At 49.1% G+C, this 23,267-nt stretch overlaps 1 protein-coding gene and 1 long non-coding RNA gene across 15 annotated transcripts in view; one reads left to right on the forward strand and one right to left on the reverse strand.

Annotated features, from left to right (window-relative positions):
• Positions 1-18,370, reverse strand: part of LOC308571593 (uncharacterized protein) — a 63,961-nt gene extending 45,591 nt beyond the window's left edge. For 11 of the 14 annotated variants that reach the window (XM_081167224.1, XM_081167220.1, XM_081167229.1 and 8 more), the window contains exons 1-2: positions 18,299-18,370; positions 4,719-5,077 (exon numbers count right to left, since the gene is read on the reverse strand). In XM_081167224.1, the coding sequence (XP_081023350.1) occupies positions 4,719-5,075 (357 nt within the window). In that variant the 5' untranslated portion in view covers positions 5,076-5,077; positions 18,299-18,370. Of the gene's footprint in view, positions 1-4,718; positions 5,078-17,472; positions 17,549-17,635; positions 17,750-18,298 lie in introns of those variants that run through there. The other 3 variants (XM_081167225.1, XM_081167222.1, XM_081167223.1) reach the window with 3 other exon arrangements.
• Positions 18,371-18,596: 226 nt separating this feature from the next.
• LOC308570607 lies at positions 18,597-22,501 on the forward strand. Its single transcript, XR_014001209.1, has 3 exons — positions 18,597-19,089; positions 19,734-19,811; positions 22,488-22,501. It is a non-coding gene; the product is annotated as an uncharacterized lncRNA (long non-coding RNA).
• The last annotated feature ends 766 nt before the right edge of the window (positions 22,502-23,267 follow it).

The raw sequence follows: 23,267 nt of genomic DNA on the forward strand, positions 1-23,267 counted from the left end.
TGGTCTGGAACTCTCTTTTTGAAAAATGATGTGGATTGATGGACACAAGAAAATCCCCTGCCCCAAAACAATTGCCTCGTGTGGCTTCATTGCAAGGGCACTCCTGGGTACATACTGCCAGGGTTTTTTAATAGAAGGAAATACAGTGGGCTAGCTTAAGAAGGAAAACAGACTGTTCACGCATAACCCAACGGGGGCCGATTCTTAACGCTACCGTGGCCGTGGTTTTCTTTAAAGCTGGTAATTAAGCTAATAATAATAATAATAATAATAATTTTTTATTTATACCCCGCCCTCCCCAGCCAAGGCCGGGCTCAGAGCGGCTTACAAGCAATAATAAAAACAAGATGAGTGATTACAACTTAAAAACAAAAATAAAATACAACATTAAAATAATGGAACATTAAAATATTAAAATGGAGCCTCATTGCAGGAGAAGGAAAAGAAAAAAGAAAAAGGGGGCGGAGGGAATCAAATTGGCTCCAATCCAAAGGCCAGGCGGAACAACTCTGTCTTACAGGCCCTGCGGAAAGAGATCAGATCCTGCAGGGCCCTGGTCTCATGAGACAGAGCGTTCCACCAAGTTGGGGCCAGTGCTGAAAAGGCCCTGGCTCTGGTTGAAGCCAATCTAACTTCCTTAGGGCCTGGGACCACTAGGGTGTTGTTATTTATGGACCTTGAGGCTCTCCGTGGGGCATACCAGGCGAGGCGGTCCCGTAGGTACGAGGGTCCTAGGCCGTGAAGGGCTTTAAAGGTCAAAAGCAGCACCTTAAATCTGACCCTGTACTCCACCGGGAGCCAGTGCAGCTTGAAAAGCACTGGATGAATATGCTCCCATGGCAGAGACCCTGTGAGGAGCCTCGCTGCAGCATTCTGTACCCGCTGGAGTTTCTGGGACAGCTTCAAGGGCAGCCCCGCGTAGAGCGAGTTACAGTAGTCAAGCCTGGAGATGACTGTCGCATGGATCACTGTGGCCAGGTCGGGGCGGGAAAGGTAAGGGACCAACTGCTTGATGCGGCGAAGGTGGAAAAATGTCGCCTTGGCTGTTGCTGTGACTTGCGCCTCCATGGAAAGGGAGGCGTCAAGGATTACACCCAAACTCTTAACGGAAGGTAATGGCACTAATTGGGCCCCCGCAAGAGAAGGGAGTTGGTCCCTCATCCCCATGCTATCCCGACCTAGCCATAGGACCTCTGTCTTTGAAGGATTTAGTTTCAATCGGCTCCCACGAAACCATCCAGCCACAGCTTCCAAGCATCTGGTCAGTGTGTAAGGGGCCGAGTTGGTGTGGCCATCCATCAGTAGATAGAGCTGAGTGTCATCAGCATATTGATGACAGCCCAGCCCAAAGCTCCGGATAATCTGAGCAAGGGGGCGCATAAAGATGTTAAAAAGCATTGGGGAGAGAATTGCGCCCTGCGGCACTCCACACACCAAGGAGTGGCGTGACATTTCCCTCCCTAGTGCCACCCTCTGTCCCCGACCAGAGATAAAAGAGCACAACCAGTTACGGGCTATGCCCTGTATCCCCACGTCTGCAAGGCGATGGTCCAGAAGATCATGATCGACCATGTCAAAAGCTGCTGACAAATCTAAAAGGATCAGCAGTCCTGACCCGCCTCGATCCAGTTGTCTACGGATATCATCTGTTAGGGCAACCAGAGCCGTCTCCGTCCCAAAACCAGGACGGAAACCGGACTGAAATGGATCTAATGCCGATGTTTCCTCCAGAAACCTACCAAGCTGTTCAGCAACCGCTCTCTCAATTACCTTACCCAGGTATGGAAGATTTGAAACTGGGCGGTAATTGGATAGGTCTAAGGGATCTAATGAAGTTTTCTTTAGGAGTGGACGCACCACTGCTTCCTTCAGTTCCCCTGGGAATGTCCCCATGTCAAGGGACAAATTGATAATTTCAACCAGGGGGGTCCGCGCAACATCTGGACACTCCCTAATCAGCCAAGACGGGCACGGATCAAGGAGGCAGGTGGTGGGCCTACCAACTTGGAGGAATCTATCCACATCAGTAGGGAGTATCCGATCGAAATGGTCCAACACTGGACCTGAAGTCAGTCGAGGGGCCTCCAGTTCAGTCACTGTATCTAAATTGGCAGGGAGGTCACGGCGGAGCAACAGGACTTTCTCCGCAAAAAAGCTCGCGAATGCCTCACAGCTGTGGGTCGAATTTGTGCTTAAATTTGGTTGTCCTCCTAAGGACGTTATTGACCTAATTATTCTAAAAAGTTGTGCCGGGCGAGAGCTAGCGGATGCAATGGAAGCTGCAAAGTAAGATTTCTTAGCAGCTTTCATAGCCATCTCATAGGCTTTCATAAGCGTCCTATAAGATGTTCTTGAGGCTCCGTCACGAGTCCGTCGCCATACTCGCTCTAGCCGTCTGAGATCCCGCTTCATTTTCCGGAGCTCCTCAGTAAACCAAGGGGCCCGGTTTCGACGGGGTCGCAGAGGGCGCTTAGGCGCGATCTCATCAATGGCTGCCAAGAGCCGGTTATTCCAGTCCTCAACAAGGTCATCTAATGAGTCTAATAATAATAATAATAATAAATAATAATAATAATAAAGGTCATCTAATAATAAGCTGAATGTTGATTGGTCTTTGTCACACCACCACCGGCCCGATTTTGGGGTGGTTTATGGTACCACACTCAGAGCCGAGTTCCACGCACGGCAAAGCAATCCAGTGGTGAGCTTACATAATTTTAGACTCTGGACTTCACGGTCTTACGGGAAGGGCACAGTCTATTGCTGCACCCAACTTCAAAATGAGATAAACCAGAGCTGCGACAGTATTTGGGGACCCTGCGAATCGCTCTGCTGAGTGGAGCCCTGGGCTTCTGCTCCAACCCCAAAGGCCTACCCTGACTATGCTTGTACAGTTTTACTGCAGGGCCAGTGAGGCTGGAAGCCTGCATAAAACTGGATGAATGTGAACAGAACACAAAGCAATAGGCTGGGACTGCAGGGAGGCAGGTGTAGGGTAAACAGCAGAGAGAGGGAAGGACACCTGAGCAAAAGATGCCGCCCAGGGAAGCTGCAGAAGCTCCCTTCCATGTGGCACTTTCTCAAAAGGTGCCCCCTGCTGGGATCTCCCATAGAAGAGGCCCTCTGCCCCAAAGGAGGTGGCAGAGCTAGGCAACCCACAATCTAGAGCCTTCCACTCTCAAGATGAAGTGTGTGTGTTTGCAACTGCGCCCTCGGGAGAATTTGTTTCACACCTCGTCGCGGGCTCCCGTTCTAGCTAAACAGGTCTAGTCCGTTCCCCGCCCCGATACCCAGCTGCAGGGGTGGGGACTGGAACGGGGGAAGGGAGGGTTGCTGGGCTGTCCGCGAGTCAGCAATGACGTGCGGCTGAGAGAATGCCTTGGCACGCTGCCTCTCAGGGCAGCCTTTTGTGCCCGCTTGGGTGGCACGGAAACCAAAGCTGACAATGCCAGTCAGGGCAGAAGAGAAGGGGGCATCTCTCCCCGCTTCCTTTCGTAGCTAAGCTGCGTGTGTTACTGGGGTGGAGGAGACTCAGCTCCCCCCTTCTGGCGTCATCACCCACGCACCCGGGCTCCACAAACTGGGAACAACAAAAGCCCAACTTTTAAGCCCCAGAACCAGCTCTTCCTCCTCCCTGGCACCAGCGCCTGCTACGACTGAACAGCTCAGCGTCTGAACAAAACCGCACCTCCACTCAGAAGGGAGAACAGATCTGTGGTCCAAGAGCACAAACTCCGGGAACTGTTGCCCAGTAGGGGGCACATGGGCTCCAGTTTGGCTTAGGTCACCCAATGGGGCCTAGCTGCCACCATTGAAATGAAAAAATACTTATAGCGGGCCTGGATCTTCCAGACAGGGGTTGTGCCCCTCCAAATGTGGCTGGCCCCCCAGTTCCCCAACCACGTGGCCCTCCTGATGTTGTTGGCCTCAAACTCCCATCAGCCCCACCCAGCGTGACCAGTGGTCAAGGATGATGGGAGTTGTAGTCCAGTTGGAGAGCCGCAAGCTCCTCAACCTGAGAGCCGTGTGCTTCCAGTTTAAAATCCAGAAAGTGCCTGTTTTCCATTCTGATTTCCAATACCAAGTTTCTGGTGCTTTCTCCAAAGAGAAGACAAGGCCTAGAGTGGCAGTTCTCTGCACCAGTAAGAATTGCACCCAATGACATTTTTCCGCCACCGCCCCCCCCCCCAATTCAGCTATGTGCCACTCTACACATTTTCTCTTTATGGTGGCAATAACGGTATGAGCTGCATCATTCGGATTTCCCAGCCCAGGTGTATTTTGGGTGGATGAGAGAATGGGGTGGTGGAAGCCAGAACTCTTGGGTTCAGTCAAGACGGTGGCAAGTCTAGAGGCCCAAACTTGGGTCTTCGGCTGTTTTGGGACTACAACTCCCATCATCCCTAGCCAGCAGGACCAGTGGTCAGAGATGATAGGAGTTGTAATCCAGAACAGCTGGAGACCCAAGTTTGAGAAGCACTGGGTTCGAGAAAGGCGGGCCTGGAAGCCCAGAGTGCCTGGGGTCTCGTGGAGGGGAAGGGGCTACTCACAGCAAGGAGTGCCAGGAAATGGGACCTTGGCTCTCCACGTGGGACCAGGTGGAGGGTGGGCAGGAGGGTGGCAAGCAGGCCTCTGGGGAAAGTTGAAATGGGTAGGGAAAGGAGAAACCGAGAGGCAAGACTCCCAACGCCCCCTCTCCCCCCGGCAAGCTAACTCACATAGATGAGGCCTGAGTAATAGCGGTCCTTGAGGTTGTGCAGCACAGAGGCTTCGTTGAGGCAGGTCAGCTCCGCCATGTCCTCCACCTTGGTGAACTTGGGGGGGTTCATCTTCTGGATGTCGTCCTTGGCGACCAGCACCTGACGCCCGTTCTCTGCAAGCTCCACCAGCACCTCGTCCCCCCGCTCTTCGCGCAGACCGGCCGCCTCAAAGCCATGGCGCTCCGATGGGACCCACACCAGCCGCTTGGCCGTCCAGTCAGCCTGGGAGGCTGGGTTGCCCACCTGGTTCCGATCCACAAACAGGTATCTCTCGGCGCTGGCGTCGCCCCGCGGAGCAGGGGCTCGGACAGCCATGGCTGCGGGCGGGGAGAGAAGAAAAACCAGAAAAGATCAGACAGGGGACACCCCAATCCTGAGCCGTGGGTGCACAGAATTCCATTTCCCAGGAAATCATAATTGCCCCTTATGCCCCCCCCCCCAGTTCTTCCAAGTGACTATGTCTTTTTGTACCATATGACTGGAAGATGCTCAGATAAGACCAGTGGGGTATTAAACGTTTTTCACTGCTCCTGTGAACTTCTGCACACATTTGCCTCTCATATCTCCTCCCTCCACCCCACAAACCAGCGATGCGGCAAATTTCAGGACACATAGGCAAAGCAGTGTGAAATTCCCCACTTCTCTGAATGGGAAAAAAACAACAAACATGAATCTTTGAGGAGCGGGATGAGCAGGGAAAGGAAATATTTGAAGCACTGACTTGACTATCAAATACAAAACCTGACCAAATCCGTTGAACTCTGGAACGTCTTAAACAAACATTATCATGCCAATAAAAGAGCAGTTCATGTTTACAAAGTAATCACTGGGAAATAAGGCCTGGGTTTTGGCAAGGGTGGAGTCAATTGTGGGAAAGCAAAAAGTAACTGGAACCAGGACTTTGGGGTCCCCAGCCAGAATACTGTGGTTTTAATGAGCCGAGAGAAAAAGAGAACCGTTGAGTTGGGTTGGGGACTGTCTGCAGTTGCTACTTAAAGGCTGTCCTTCTAGTATATTCTTATTCATATGTATTTTCCACCTCCCACCATGTGTTCAGATTTTTCCTTAAGACCGAGAGGACATAGCCGTTTTAAAAAAAGGTTTTTGTAAGGTCCCATCATCATCACTGGCCTGACACACCCAAACACATTCACGCCCACCTCCCTTTCCACAAAATACAAAGTTGGAATTCTCTAAGATACTTAACGTATTTCATTACTCTTGTATAAAATCTTACAGAAGAAAGACTCTGTGCACAGTTTGCAAGATTCGAGGTATCTGATTGGCATGTGAAAGAGAAAAAATGGGATTGGGAAGCAATATACAACCCGAACCACCATTTCGATACATGCACAAAATGTAGCAAAATCTAGGGAAACCCCCTCCAAAAAAACCAAAACAAAAAAAACCCACAACCATATGACGTCAAATAGGCCTGTACTCCGAAGTTGGTGTGGAAGAGTCTAATAGATTCCTATTTACCCATACACAATAAAACTATAATTATTGGCAGATGAATTAATGAAATATATTATGAATCAGGATGAAAATATTTTAAAACTCAGGGTTTGCCAGAACCTGTCTTTGTATGCAATTCTCTCCATCTGTCTGTCTGTCTCTTCTCTCTTTCTCTCTCTCTCTCTCTCTCTCTCTCTCTCTCTCTCTCTCTCTCTCTCTCACACACACACACACACACACACTTTTCTAGTATGAACTTACAAAAACTGGATGGCGGTGGACTCACAGATGTTACCTTCTAGACACAATAAGCAGAGCTGCTCTCAGTCAAGGGACTTAACAAGGAAGCCAGGAACAGACAAGGGGAGAAAACGCTAGAAAAACAGGGCCAAAAATGTGGCTGAACAACTCAACTGTGTCACAAAGGTGGGGGAAACCCCCTCAGGAACGCTGGCTGCCTACAACCCGCTATCATCAAGCACCCTGCTAGTTTAACTTCTCCTCCTGGAAAATCCAGGCCCCCAGCCTCTCTTCCCTCATTCCCAGCCTAGCGACCCCAGTCAGCCGCCTGGCTGATGAGCTAGATTTTCCAGCTCTCTCCCACCCACCCCCACCAGCCCCCTGCTGGGCTCGCTGGCATAAGCTGCAGCCTCGCTTGCTTGGGCTGCTGGAGCCAGACACTCGCGTCCTTGTTCCAGGCGCACAGCCGGCCGCCGGGGTCTCCTCTCCGACAAGAGGCTTTGCCGGTTGCTTTGCATGAATGAGACTGCGCTCTGTCGCTGCTATTCTTTCAAAGGAGCTTGTCCTGGTGTCTGGCACTCTCTACAACACCTTTCCCCTGCTCATCTCGGCCTCCAGTGGTTTCCCTGAACCCTGATTTGGGTACATGGAAACAGAGCATCCAAGGAGCCAAAACTTGTCTGGTGTCACGTGCTCAGACCGGCACACCCAGAGCCCAAACCCCAGGCATGTGGGAGCTGTCTGTGCTGACTCTGCAAATAAAAAATAATAAAAAATGGAGAAGCACTCTGCGTATGTTCAAAGCAACTCCGCTCTTCGGCGTTTTCCTCTCACGTTAGGTCAGAACAAACACTCAGGATGTCAACATCACAGTACTTAGTTCTAATGAGGCGCAGCACAATTTAAGTACAGTGGCACCTCGGGTAACATACGCTTCAGGTTACATACGCTTCAGGTTACAGACTCCGCTAACCCAGAAATAGTACCTCGGGTTAAGAACTTTGCTTCAGGATGAGAACAGAATTTGTGCTCCGGCAGTGCGGCAGCAGCAGGAGGCCCCATTAGCTAAAGTAGTGCTTCAGGTTAAGAAGAGTTTCAGGTTAAGAACAGACCTCCATAACGAATTAAGTACTTAACCCGAGGTACCACTGTACCCCAGTTCAGGTTCTGGTCAGTGCCTGGCTGAGAGACCCTAAGTATGATGTCTTGAGCAGGCCTGGGACAAATATGCGGCACCCTTGGGTAATAACCAAAGCCCTAGTGCCCTGGCAAAGACGACTAATGACCCTTGTACCCTGGGTGGCTGGGTCTATAAGCTGCCATTGAAATTACCCACAATGCTCCTGATATAGCATCCCTCCCACATGGTGCCATTCACATGCAGAGCAGAGGGTGGTCTCTGAATGCCCCCAAAAGCAGGTGTAGCCCACTGAGCATTGTGGGAAATCAAAATGGCAGCTTCCAGGACCTCCATCAAGAGTCACAGGGAGCCAATGAGAGTGCCCACTGCCACTTATGCCCAAGGGAGACCTAGTAACGTAGGAGAGAATAACCCACTGGGAGAGGCACTCCTGACAGCCCCCTCAGACCTGGAACCAGCCCCAGCCTTGGCCTTCCAAGGCAGAAGAAAAGCAGGATATAAACACACAAAGCAACCTGGTCTTTGATCTGCCTCCGCGCTGATCTGTCAGTTGCTAGGAATTCAATTATTTCAGGAAGGGTGGGTGCAACTGAGAGAGGCTCGGTGCAACAGGAACGGTGGGCAAGGGTTGTCGGTTGGGCACCTTGCTCTCCGATGTAGAGATATGCAGGAAGTGAGGGGGGACAGAAGAGAGAGAAAGAAAAAGAGAGAAAAGTCTGTGTGGTGCTACGGTGGGGGAGGCAAAGCGGCTCCACATATTCCCACAAAGAGCAAAGGGTGGTAGGTGACGCCCTTTGGCTGCCAACCAAGGCAGGTGCAGCCTGCTGAGTGTACCTGTGCCTGGCAACCACCTGCTGAAGCTGCCGCACCCCTGCCCAAGAACCCAGGAGCACTAATGCGCTGGCACCAGAGAAAAAGCATACATGCCAGGTTGCTCCTTTTTCCCTTTCCCTTTTAACGCTGATGCTGCCTCTCTGCTCCTTCTAGAGAACCCTGAAGTCCTTATACCTTATTTCTCCATGTTTGGTACATTCTACAACGCATAAACAAGCTCACTCCTGTTTACTTTGAATTAATTTCGAACCAACAGTGGTGCCATATTCTAAACACTGACATAAATTAAAACACCCTGGGTGATCACTCTTCTCCTAAGCTAACCAGATCTTTCTCTCTCTCTTACACTGCCATTTCTCCTTAAACATGTACTCTCCAGACTAAGGTAACCAGCCCCCTGCCCCTTTGCAAAATAACCAGAGGACATCTTGCTCTACTGACCCCTTTACTGAAACATACACTTTGCGAACCCCAGAGCTTTGGCTGTTTTATAGGACCGTTTACCAATAAGGCGTGAAAACAATTATCTGCACAGGCCCAGCCCTCGAACTACCACACCTACTGTCTACAGAGGGAAAGGCAACCGCGGCACTAGGCCCGACTCTATGCCCAAAGAACCCAGGAGTCCGGGCTCGCTGTTCCACTGCTCTGAACCACTAAGCTGCAGTCCTTGCCTAAAAGGAACCCAGGAGTCCTGGCTCCAGCCCTCGCCTGCCCCGGGCAACTTTTTCTTTTCTCTTCATTTCTGGCAGAACATCGCCCCGGCTTTCCAGCACACCCCGTGCTGTCTGTCTCCCACCAGGCCGCACTCCCACCCCACCGGAGGGGATTGGACAACACCCGAACCAGGCACGTCTGAGGCAAGAGCAGCGTCAAGCAACATCAAGTCCTGCCAAACAGTGCCCAGCCAAGTGGCACTAACGAGCCAGCTGCGCCCTCGTTAGCTAATTAATTTGCTGAGCAATCCCAGGGTGAGGCCATTAGGGTGGTGGCAAACAATTGCCTCAGGCCCCTCGGGGCCTTGACAGAGCAAAAAGATTCCTATGACGGTCTCAGGTCCTAAAATCTCCCACAGGCTCCAAACCCCCCCAAAAGAAGAGGCCGGTCAAAGACCAGAGGGAGAGAGAAGTTTGGAACTTACTGAGGCATTTTTCATTCAAGCTCCAACACACAGGCTATAATTGTCCCTCCCCGCCCCCCCCCCCCTTAGTGGAGCTCTTGGGCTTTTTAGGAGTTGCCTGAGACAGACAGAAATTAACCAGGTTTTCCCCAACATGGGGATGCAATCCTGGGGGAAAGTGTCGTTTGATGAATTTGAAGACCAGGGAAGAAGAAAAAAGGTTGGAGCCTTATTGTGGCACAGAACTCAAAACTAGGGAGTCATAGGGGATGTTAGGGTTGCCCAAAGGCCCTGAAGAAACAAAGCACACACCCAGCCAGTTCCTTAACAGAGGTGTGCAATGCACAAATCAACAGGTGAAACTTTTCAAGGCAAAGAGCTGAACTTTGCTGCCTTCACATTATCCTGATGGTAAAAGGACAACTGCAGAGACCCCGTTCTGGAGTTGGCAAGTGAGATCTGGGAACGTGAACACACGAGGTTTTCTGGGAAGGAAGCGAGATCTGGCAGAGAAGGCTCAGGAGGTCTTGCTGTGACCCCTACATGCCTGGATTCTCCAGAGAGCCAAATGTAGCTATGATCGTCACAAGACTCATTTTAAATAGTAGGTGAATCATTTATTTATTTCATGCTACACCTCATGGATTGCAGCAAGCAGATTATTTATTTAAAACCCATGCGAGGGAACACATTTGCAAGTGAGCTAATACAACATCGTTCCCAGGAAAGGGACGCAATCTTTGGTGAAGGGAGGTGTAGAGGAAAGGAGTCGCAACGATCAAAGGGTGTTTCTGCGTCCTGTGTCCCAGGGTTGTGCCAGAAAGAATGGGACAGTAAAGAAGCCTCCACAGAGATGGGGAAACGGGGAACACAGTGGGCTGAAACAAGGAAAGGACAATATGATCCAAAATTTGTGTTGTGTTTTTTTTTTGGGGGGGGGGGGAGTTGGTCAAAGGAGGTAAAGTTCCTCCCTCCCCTCTGCTTTATGGAGGTTGCCCTGCCAATGCCCCCTGGCGCTTGCCTGTTGGTTTGAGATTGGCAGCACCCGCAATGGAATCGCAAGAATGCCCTTGAAAACCCACAGCCCAGCTGGTATTGGCAAGCACGGCAACCTGAAGAGCAGGGACAACTTCGAGCCCTCGCCTTTCCGGCACCAAACGGACAATGAGAGAAATGTTGATGGGCGGGCACTGTGGGTTAGGAGAGGCAGAGAGAGGGGGGGGGAGGGAGATGCATGGAAGAAATATAAAGAGACATTTGGGTTAAACATTTGCACCATACTGAAAAATCTCAGGGCGGAGGGGGACATGCAGGGCTTTTAGGCCCTGTGGGTTTTTGATCTGGCCCGGATATTCCAAAAGGAAGCCGCACTGAGTGGCACCATGCCCAGAGGTAATTGGTTCCAAATGCGTCTCCCTCTGGGGCGCGGCATGGCTAAAGAGGCAGAAAACGCAGATCTGTGCAGAGGTGCCAGTTGAAGTATCTCATCTTCAAAGCTGGTTGAAGATGAGAAGTGAGAAGGGAGTGGTTGATGCCTACTGCTCCAGGAGGGAGAGGCTGGGAGCCAGGATTCCTGGGCACTCAAGGCCGGAAGGGCTCCTCCTGAGACAGAGATGGAGGGCATGGGGAGGAACCCTGGGCAGAGACAGGGAAACGGGCTCGAGTGGGTTAAGAGCGGGAAGCAGCATCCCGTGGGATGAAATCGTCCTATAATTGTTAGTTAAGATAGCCACAGGAGTTTGTTTTGCTTGGGATGCCCGGAATATTTTTGGTGTGGCTGCCTCCCCAATTTCGGAGGCTCCTTAAACCGCCAGAAGGCGGTGCCTGACTTGCACGCTCTGCTTGATTCTCAGCCACCTGCTCGAACCTATTTGTGTTGGGAGTCATCACCTTCTGCTTCTCACCTGTCAAACTTTCTTGTTGTGGCAACAACCCAAAGCAAAGGCAGAAGTGATGGGAACTAGCTGCCCACCTCCTCCTAGCATAACATCATAGCCCCCCCCCCACCTCCCAAGAAACCAAGGAGGCCTGTTTCCCGTTACCAGCGTTGACTAGTGAGGAACCCTCTACAATTCCAAGACACTTCAAACACACACTCACAGGCCTTATTTGTTTTATGTTCAGCAAACAAAGTTGACCAGCGTTTGGCCGAAAGCAAGCCAAGCGAACGATTTCCATTCGACATGCAGTGTTAGAAACTCAGATATATAATCTTATCTCCAAATGGCACCTTAAACTTAGGTTACAGTTGCTGCAATGGAATGTCTAGGTGCCATTTTTTGCAATTAATAATAATAATAGTGGTACCTCGGGTTACAGACACTTCAGGTTACAGACGCTTCAGGTTACGGACTCCGCTAACCCAGAAATAGTACCTTGGGTTAAGAACTTTGCTTCAGGATGAGAACAGAAATTGTGTTCCAGTGGCGCGGCGGCAGCGGGAGGCCCCATTAGCTAAAGTGGTACCTCAGGTACCCACTTTATATTTTTAAATCTCCAAGTGGTTTACAACACATTAAAATATTGTATAAAACAACCGAGAATAAAACAAATTCAAGCTTCAAGGAAAACATTTCAGATCCTTCTCTAAGTGACATTTTGCTTTCCCCAGTCACGAACATGGCACCGAGAGATGCCCACATGGTCACAATTGGACCTGCGTCAGTCGTAAAACGCACCTGGCTAATTTCTAACACCGTCCACATAATGCAGCGGAATAACCGACCAACAAACCAAGCCACAAAAAAATAAATTGTTTTTATTTGTTCACTACATTTGTAGCCCTCCTATTCTCCAAGGAGCTGAAGGTGGCATACATGATTCTCCGCCTCTCTGTGACCAGCCTGAGGTCACCTAGTGAGATTGATGGCTGGGGTGTGTGGGTAGGGGGATTTGAACCCCGATCTCTCAAGTCTTAGTCCAAAACTCTAACCGGTATGCCACACTGACTCTCCTAGGCAAGCAAGAGCCATGGACAAAAGTATGCCACACCTATCTCAGTGGTTTTAGCTTTTCAAGGCTACCAAGAGGAGGAGGGAAGATGCATCTATGGAGAGCTGTCTCAGCACTGCTAACGCTTCCTCTCCATCTGCCCTCTGCCACAAGGATCTCAGGCTCTTTGAGGCAACACAATCTCAGCAGCACAGCCGTAGTCACCGCAACTGCTCTCGGGGCCCAAGGGAAACAGTGACAGCAAACAAAGCAAATCCTTCTTCTACTTGGCTGAGTCCTAGCAGATATTCCTGCCACGGTATCTCTTGGTGTGGAAGGGAGAGGAACACAGGGACCAATTCCTCACTGTAGCTTCTGTTGAACCTGCAAGCTGATCCCTCCTCTCTCTGCTTTTTAATTTAGAAGACCAAGAGCAGAGATATCAACATAGCATGGCACTTTCAGGCGGCGCAATGGTGGCTGCACCCCAAAGCTCCATGACTGCTTTAGGGATTATGGGCACGGAGGGAGGGAGAGTAGGCCTTGAAAGCAGCCATGTTACCCCCAGTGCTCTGTTTCTGAGGTAAAATACTATGGCAGCTGCCTCTGCAGGGAGGGGAAGAGGAACAGCTGGTCAGAACAGGAAGTGGGGGCCATCCATTCAATAATTATCTGTAAAACCGACATACTTGGTTCAGATACATACATTTACCTACACCCTTCAGAGAGAACATCTCTACATTATCTTTTTTTGCTCTGTTTAACTGAATATATTGAGATTGCAGGGTGGTTTACATAAAACTTAAACCAGGGGTGGGGAATCTGCAGGCCTCCCGCTGTTGTTGGACTCCCATCTCCCATCAGGCCTGGCCAGCATGGCTAATGGTCAGGGAGTTTAAGACTCCAACATCTGAAGGGCCAAAGGACCCCCATCTCCCCACTGCAATGTCAATGAACACTATATAAATGCCATTTCACTTCACATCCAGGTAGGCCTCATGACATTTCAAGTGTATAAAGTTTAAAAAAATAAAAAAGGTAAATGACCTCTGGACAGTTAAGTCCAGTCAAAGGCGACTTTGGGGTGTGGCACTCATCTCGCTTCAGGCAGAGCGAGCTGGCGTTTGACCACAGGCAGCATGACTAAACCGCTTCTGGAGCAACGGGACACTGTGACAGAAGCCAGAGCGCATGTAAACACTGTTTACCTACCCGCCGCAGTGGTACCTATTTATGTACTTGCGCTGGTGTGCTTCCGAACTGCCAGGTTGGCAGAAGCTGGGAAAGAGCAACGGGAGCTCACCGCATCGGGCGGATTCGAACCACTGACCTTCCGATCAGCAAGCCCTAGAAGCGGCTCAGTGGTTTAGACCACTGCGCCACCCGCGTTCCCATCTGATCTATTCATTTTAAACGGTATTATACCACTTTAAACAGTCACCAATTCCCTAAAAGAATCCTGAGAACTGTAGCTTGTTAAGAGGCGCTGAGAGTTGTTAGGAGATTCCCATCCCCTCCAGGGAGCTACAATTCCCAGAGTTCCCTGGAAAGAGGGATTGAGCGTTAAAAGACTCTGAGAACTGTAGCTCTACGAGTGGAATGGGGTCTCCTAACAACTCTCAGCAGCTTTGACAAATTACCCAGGATTCTTTAGGGGAGCATGACTGCTTAAAGTGGTAGAATACCGCCTTAAATGTGTAGTGCAAATGGGTCACCAGTTCCTCTTCTAGGTCTCCACCATATGGGCCCCTGGGGAATTCTGTGCCCTTTTCCTTATGGGGCACAGCAGCAACGCCTTCTCCACCTTCTTCCCCCACCCATTTCCAAAATGAACCTCAATTCATTATTTGGCTAGCCAAGATTTAAAGGCAGGAGGAATCTGGGAGTCGGGATAGTTGACTTTCTTGAGGGAAGGCTATAAGAGATGTCAGGAGACCAGCACCCTGGATTCCCCAAGAGGAGGCGTGGGGAGCCTTTGCCCCTCTGAGATGTGGCTAACTTACAACTCCCATCAGCCCTGCAAGTGTCACCAGTAGCTAGGGATGATGGGAGTTGTAGTTCAGTAGCAACTGAAAGGCTGCAGGGTCTCCATACCTGTCTAAGAGGCAAGGAAGGAAGGAACACAGAAGAGTTTGTAGAAATCAGTCCTGAGCTATGTGACAGGAACGATGGCACCAGATGCATCAGAGCTGCCAGCCTTGCTGATGCGTCCAATCTATCTGGAGGGCACAAGGTTGGGGAAGCCTGCATCAGAGCAAGAGGACAGGGAGAAAGGACTCTCCTGGATTCATCTGGAAACAGGATGGGGAGCTATGTGGGTTCTAGCCAAGTGGCTGGGAGCCAGGACTCCCAAGAACCCTGGGCCTCTCTGGGGTGACGGCCACTATCTTTATAACTATCACAGTCACAGAGTGAAATAACAAACCCGACTTGAATGTGTGTCACTCCCCACATATGTGTGGCGTGTGTGCCACTTTTGCGTCTTCCCACATAACCTCCCCCCTCCACCCCTTTCTGCAGAGCTCACGACACGCCTGCTAATTGTTTTGCCGGCCGGCTCATATGACTCCCAACGTATCCAGACCTTTCTGCCAAAATCCCTGTTCCAAGTTTAGGACTGAGCTGGGAGGGTTGGGAGGTGGGGGGCAGGGAGCAGGGAGCAGGCTGCCTCCATGGTGTAAAGGCGCCCGTTGCAGCTATAAATACCGGGTTGCCGACAACATAACTGTTTGGTGCTCAAGTCCAGAGGAGACAGGGCTGTGTCGGGAGGGCAAAGGAAATTAACCAGATCTCTCTCAGTTCTAGCCCCAGCTCAACATGAAACCAGGATTACTTGGAATTAACTTCTTCTTTCTTTCTTTTTTAAAGGAAAAACACCTCTCTGATTTGTGTAATGTCTAGCATTACGTACAGCACTGCAACCACCCCTGCAGGCCTCTCTCCTTCAAGAATTTGGAATGAAATGCTCACCGTCCGGCTCACTACTGAACATCCCAACATCAATTACCATGTGTCTCCTCAAACTACAGTACTCCTCTTCTACCACCTTCCCCATAAAAAAAGTCTGCCTTAAATCTCTGGCCACAGTTCACAGAAATATGAAAAACACATGTGACATCAAGGATCAGGAAATAAACCCACCGCCACCACCATTTCCACTGGCCCACTTCAGCTGAAAATATTCACCTCTCCAGGGTTATGAAATCAGACAGACAGCCTCTTTGGACACAAAGCACTTCCTGGCTGCTAACTAATGGCCAGCAAATGCCTTTTGAGCGACGCATCCCACACTTTGTTGAGTGGCAGGCATGATAAAAGAAAGATGGTTCTTAAGACTCAAATATATTAACTTTCTGTACTAAACCACAACCTAACAGGCACCCTCAACTTTTCATTAGTTCAGTAAGTCTGCCTTTCCCACTTGCATGTCTCAGTTTTAAGAACAGATGAATGTAACTTTATGAAAGGCCTGATGGGTGGGTGTTGAGGGTCACATAATCCAGAAACCAAATCATCTGTCAAAAGAAACCCTTCAGACATTTAAAGGGGGTGAGGGACACTAGAACACACACAGCACACAATGCCCTCATTCACACACTACACTAAGCCAAATCATGATCAAGTGTACAGGATCTTGAAAGATGAGGTTGTACCCACTTGAGCTAAGCTATGGTTTATTGTGTTGCCTAAGTCCAGGCTCCTGGTTTAACTCTCCTAGGCAAACCATTGGCTGTAGACTTTAGGACAAACCTTGGTTATTGCTTATGGTTTGCCTGGAACAGCTAAACCATGAGCCTGGACCTGAATGACACACTGAGCTAAATCATGCCTTGGCTTAGCACAGCAACGAAACCACAGAAGAGGAACAACGTGGGCAAGTCTCTCCTCTCCAGGCTCTTGCAAGATTTGATCACACACACTAAGCTATAGTAGTAGATAGGTAGCCGTGTTGGTCTGCCATAGTCAAAATAAAAAAATTCCTTCCAGTAGCACCTTAAAGACCAACTAAGTTAACTTAGTTGGTCTTTAAGGTGCTACTGGAAGGAATTTTTTTATTTACACTAAGCTATAGTTTAGCTTAGTGTTACATGCAAACTGGGCCAATGGAAGGGTTGCAATATTTTGCCAATTCATTTAATGAATTAGGTTCTAGTCCACAAAAGCTTATGCCACAAAAAAAAAAAAATCATTAGCCACATGACTCTTTGCTGTTTTCATTACAACAAGCTAACACAGCCACACACACACCCCTCTGGAATTCACCATTCTGTTGACACAGCAAGTTCCAAATGCTAAGCATTCCTCAGATTTGCAGATCAAATCTGAGCATTTTAGTGGACTTTTAGATAAAACTCTGTAATTGGCTTGATTAAATTCAGATGGCTCTTTCAGCTGTCTTGAATTAGAGGTTAGACACATGCAAAAGAAAATCACCCAAAAAAAACCACCACAAAACAAAACCCCAAACTACAAATACCTCACTTTTTCAGCATGAAAACACTCCGCTGCATTCCTGAAATGCTTTATATTATTTTGGGCATAATACTTAGAAATTCCAGCACCTTTATCCCAATGTGCAATGAATGCAGGCATCCAATCATGCTTTCGGTTCACTGGGTGACACATTCAGCCGCTGAAACCACCCAACGGTCTCCCCACTACTAAAGCATGGCAGATATATAGAAATGTAGAGGCCACACAGAATCACATTATCCTTGAGAATTCCACTTCTTGCAGAGAACTCTTTGCAGTGGGAAGCCTGCACTGCCAAGCCACCTTGGGAGACGGAAGACAGGCCTATTCTTGCCAGTAAATCCAGGTGTACGAGGGTTACAACCTGCACCCATATTCCACATCCTTCTGCAGTGCCATCTTCCATTGTAATTCCAAACCTCTTCGGATTAAGTCCCCTTTACAACCCCCCATTTCTCTTTACATTAATGGTTCTGTTTCCACCCACCAAGCCTCGGCAAAAACACCTTACCAGAGAGAGGCCTTTGCAGTACAGTGCTGTAGGTATTTCTGCTCTGCAAGAATAGTTGCCTCCATCCCATTTACATCCTCAGTAGGTTTGGGGTGAGTTTTTTTTTTTTTTTTTTTAATGCTAGCGGGCCCCAGGCTCAAAGGCAAGAAAGGACTGCATATTCATACCTGAGCAAAGCCCAGAATAGGGTGTAGGCGGGAATGGAGGAGGGAGGAGAGCATCAGAAGGAACCCTGCAGAAATTCAGCAGCTGACATTCTCTGGCTGGCCACCAATGAAGGGCTAGATGGATGGATGGAGGGACGGGCAGGCAGGCAGATGGAGTCATGTATAAGAGAGACATAGGGAAGGCAATGAAGAGAACAGATTGAGGGATGGAAAGCCACGCATCGCTCTCGCGCTGGACACATATAGAGGGGCAGGAAGCAACACCGGTGCACAGATCCGCAGAGAAAACATGATCAGAAGCAGCAGAAGCCGAGGCAGAAAGATCGGGGGGTGGGCGGGGGCGGGGGAAACTTGATTTATCATCTGGGGATGAGCAGAAGACAAATCTAAACAAATCCCCCCCCCTCCCCATCATGCAATGTCATTTAAGCAAGATCACCCCACAAAGGATCAACCCCTCTAAAGAACCCGATCAACAATTTGGAGCACGCTACTATGATTAAGGCAAAAAACGCACAGGCACGCGGACCCCTTGCCCCTCCCACTCCCCAGACCTTGGCAGAGCCCCTTGCCAGCCGCCGTCAATGAGACAGAGAGACTCGACCAAGGAGAGAAGGGCAGCGCAGAGGGAAGAAGAGGGCCCTGGACAAGACTGCACTGTACCTTAGCAGATAGGAGCGAGAGAGAGATGTTGACACCTCCAAGGCCCAACCGCAACTGAGCAGCCACGGGCGGGGGGGCGGAGTCCCGGTGCCGTGGCCACGCCCACCGCGGCCAATCGCAAAAAAGAGGGAGTGGCAGCGGCGCCGCTGGTGGCGGGGAGGGGGGCAAAATCTGACAGCGAGACAAAGATAGGCTGAAAGGGGGCAGTGACACACCCCCTTTCGGGTGGGGGAATGCAATGAGTGACGGGGGAATCCACCAACCAGAGGCAGGAGAGCGGCTGGGCCCTCTTGGGCGCTGAATGGGTTTCTTTGTGTGTGAACAGATCGTGAGAGGGGCGGGGGGCGAGGAAGAAGGATGAATGGGGTCTATTGTCTGCTGGGAGGGGGATTGGGATTACGTCAGAAACTAGGACCCCCCCAGCCTTTCCCCAAAACCTCTGTCTCCCCCCCAGGGTCACGCATTTTCTCCTCTGCAGTTCCTCTCCTTCACCCGCAAAACTAGGGACTCCCAAACTCTGTACTCAGAAAACTTGCGCTGCCAAATAATAAATTAGTGATAATGCTTAAGGGCTTCCTGTAAGTGTCTCTCTGCAGAAGGGGTGCCCGATGCATGTCTGGAGGGATTTAATATTGTGTGCGTGCTTATGTATGTATGTCGTTTTAATTCTATCAACGTTTAAGGGAATAAAATCTCTGCAAATTGTCCAAATTAATATGAACGTGGAAAAGCCGGCCGTCTGGAAATTACCACAGCCCAGTATCCCATGAAGTGATGATACTTAAAGAATGGTGTGCAACTGCCTTTTTTCATAGTTGCTTGCTTCTTACCTTGCTTGATTTCGGTTACAATTTCACGCTTTACAAAATTATAGGCTGATCCTGGTGTTTCAGTATAAATGTGACAAAGAACAGTAGTTCCACGAATACAGTAGTTTGCGTTTACAGAAACTTTCCCTGACATTGCTGAAACGTTTAAAGGATTAAAGTTAATTTCGCTGTCTGACAGTTAACAGTGAACTAACTTGTTTCTGCGCTTAGCACAATTATCTTAGCTGATGATGATTAAAGTAGGCTGGTGTTGTTTTTCTTTTTGGTCCTCATAATTACTGTGCTAAATAATAAATATATAATAAACATATTTATAGCATTTGCTGCCTCTTAGTTCTGAAAAATGTTCTTTAATTGTATTTTATATGAATCCCCTTTTTTTAAGCTTTTCGTATACTGCCCTGGAATCCACTGGGCGAAGGGCGGTTTGGAAACTTTTTCAAAACCAAATTCCAGTAATAAGTAGAGTTTAAGATGCAAACTTAACACCCTGATCCTTGCTGTTGGGTGGATTTAGGATGTAACAGATACGCCCATGCTCTGGGTTGTATCAGCCTCTGGGCCAGGGTTAGGGACATAGCTGTCAACCTTCCCTTTTTTGGCAGGAAATTCCCTTAATTCCAGCGCCGTTTCCCGCTGCTATCCTGGATTGTTAGATATCCCGTAAACGGTCCCCGGGACAGGTGAGGCTGCTGATCCCTTATTTTCGACGCTGCTGATCCCTTATTTTCAAATCTGAAAGTTGACAGCTAGGGTCAGGGAGCCCCTCCACCGACATTCCCACTGGTGTTGGCCAGTGGAAGGCTGTGAAACTAGATGTTATGGGGTGGAGCATAGCCAGCCATGTATCCGCTGGATCCTCAGGTGCTTCATCCCTGGAGAGGGTCCCATCTCAGACCTCTCAGCTTCTTCTAGCTTGGAGCTGGCACAGCAGAAAATTAGAAAAACACAACACCCTCTTTTTTGTCCTGGTCATCCTGCACTAGCAAGACTTTTGATGGCAGTGGTTGTTGTGTTTCCGTTCCCAGTCAGGGCTTGGGATTGCTCTGTTCCCCAGCAACAATCCTATACACAGGTTGCTGGGAGTAAGTCCCATTCAAGCCAGTGCACATTACTTCTGGGCACTGGTGCGGTGGTGCACTCTGAAGTGTAACGAAGTCTGGACAAAGCTGGAACCATTTCAATCCGGCACTGAAATATATCCTCAGCAACTCTGATCCATGACATTTCGCTGCATTAACCCCTTGCTCAGAGCTTAATTCAAACAACCAGGGGAGCGCATAGCAGCCACATCTGCCAGCACATGTAGGATCCCATTTTCAGCACACTACAGTGCGCATCCATTTGAGATAAATTTGCTGAGGACATCATGCACTGCAAAAATGGCAGTGTGGACAGGCCTCCTCACACCTAATCCAGTTTGCAGGGAAAGGCCGTTGTAGCAGACCCTCCAAGTGTCCCTATTTTCCAGTCCTGGATTTACAGAAGCCTTCCCAGTTTCTGATTTGATCCTGGAATGTCCCACTTCTCCTTCGGATGTCCCTGTTTTCGTCAGAGAAACGTCAGAGGGTGTATAGTTATGAGCCAAGGAGATAAGTAACCATACAAACTTTAGAAGACATCTGAAGGCAGCCCAGTATAGGGAAGTTCTTAAATGTTTTATTACGTTTTTATATACTGGAAGCCGCTCAGAGTGGCTGACTGGGCAACCCAGTCAGGTGGGCAGGGTATAAATATAATAACAATTTGTTATGGAATAGGTCACAGGTGTCAGCAAACTTTTTCAGCAGGGGGCCGGTCCACTGTCCCTCAGACCTTGTGGGGGGCTGGACATATTTTGGGGGGGAAATAATGAACAAATTCCTATGCCCCACAAATAACCCAGAGATGCATTTTAAATAAAAGCACACGTTCTGCTCATGTAAAAACACCAGATAGGCCCCACAAACAACCCAGAAATGCACTTTAAATAAAATGACACATTCTACTCATGTAAAAACACGCTATTCCCGGATCGTCCACGGGCCGGATTTAGAAGGTGATTGGGCCGGATCCGGCCCCCAGGCCTTAGTTTGCATACCCATGAAATAAGATATCCCTATTTTCATCGGGGACGCGGGTGGCGCTGTGGTCTAAACCACAGAGCCTTGGGCTTGCTGATCGGCGGTTCGAATCCCTGTGATGGGGTGAGCTCCCATTGCTCGGTCCCTGCTCCTGCCCACCTCGCAGTTTGAAAGCGTGTCAAAGTGCAAGTAGATAAATAGGTACCACTCCGGCGGGAAGGTGAACGGCATTTCCATACACTGCTCTGGTTTGCCAGAAGCGGCTTAGTCATGCTGGCCACATGACCCAGAAGCTGTCTGCGGACAAACGCCAGCTCCCTCAGCCAGTAAAGCGAGATGAGCGCCACAACCCCAGAGTCGTTCATGACTGGACCTAACGGTCAGAGGTACCTTTACCTACTTTCATTGGAGAGATGTTGGAGGGTATGTTGTAGCTCAGGGGTAGAGCACCTCATTTGCATTCAGGAGGTCCCACAATCAATAGCAGGCATCTCCACATAAGACTATGAAACTTTGGAGAGCTGCTGTCCATCACTGTAGACAATACTGAGCTAGACGGAGCCATAAAGGAGTTCAACTTTCAGCTTTCTACACAGCGCTGTGATTATCAAAGCCCACAGCTCTTGCCAAAGCTACTCTGCCCCCTTGTGGGGTAAAGGTGTGTGGCTCCACTCCTGATTTCTAGGCCTGGGTCAGGTTGCCAGTGTGACACAGCAAAAACTCCACGGGAGGCAGCGAAGGGAATCGCAGTAAATGAGGTTATCTGGGGCAGGGCCTAAAGGAAAGGTTCCCCGGACTACTTTTAGAGGTAGAAGTGACTCAACAAAGTCCTCCATCCACAGCGATGATGCACTTAAATGTGTGCGACGCTATATTAATCTGTGTGAAGCTCAAGGCAGATTCTTGCCACCTGCATAGCTCATGAGCAAAAAATGGAAAGCGGAAACTTCATCGGAACCCAAATAGGTGCATGTGCTCAGCATGGCTTAAGAAAGATGGTGAGACACAGCTTTAAAAAATGCCCAAGACCTGCTACTCTAGATAGAAGGATGCCACTTTTTTTATGTCACATAGAATTATTGGTGGAGCTGGTGGAGTCTGGCTTTCTGTGTGTGGATAAATGATACGTTATGCACGATATAAATGTGATAAGGGATCTTCTTAGTTATCCTTTCGCTATTATTTCTTTCTCTTTTTCTTTTCTGTGCAGTTGTGGTTTGTCTTTTCTTATAAATGAGTTTGAATTTTACTGGTTAATGTAGTTTTAAAACTTACAATAAAATTGTTCTTAAAAAGAAAAATTGTTTGTGGAGCAGTTTGCTGTCAGCTGGAAGTTACAAAGAATTCTTCATCCAGAATGTGGCAGCTAGACTGGTGACTGGGAGTGGCCGCCAAGACCACGTAACACCGATCTTGAAAGACCTACATTGGCTCCCAGTACATTTCCGAGCACAATTCAAAGACTTGGTCTGACTTTTAAAGCCCTAAACGGCCTCAGCCCAGTATACCTGAAGGAGAGCCTCCACCCCCATCGTTCAGCCCGGACACTGAAGTCTAGTTCTGAGGGCCTTCTGGCGGTTCCCTCCCTGTGAGAAGTGAGGTTACAGGCAACCAGGCAGAGGGCCTTCTTGGTAGTGGCGCCCACCCTGTGGAACGCCCTCCCATCAGATGCCAAAGAAATAAACAACTATCTGACGTTTAGAAGACATCTGTTTAGGGAATTTTTTAATGACTGATGCTTTAATGTATTTTTAATCTTTTGTTGGAAGGTGCCCAGAGTGGCTGGGGAAACCCAGCCAGATGGGCGGGGTATAAATATTATTATTATTATTATTATTATTATTATCATCATCATCATCATCTAGCAGTTAAATCAGGTGGACAAACTGCAAAGGGCCTTTGGATTTGACCACGTAGTGTAATCACAGCCACCTGGAACTTGCAGTTCAGTTACAAAGTGAAATACGGCATGTGCACATATGAACCATAGTCCCAAACGTCATGCGGGTTGACTATGTATCAGCATACAGTGGTACCTCAGGTTAAGTACTTAATTCGTTCTGGAGGTCCGTTCTT

This window comes from Podarcis bocagei (genome assembly GCF_964188305.1).
Source record: "Podarcis bocagei genome assembly, chromosome: 13".
NCBI lineage: Eukaryota > Metazoa > Chordata > Lepidosauria > Squamata > Lacertidae > Podarcis > Podarcis bocagei.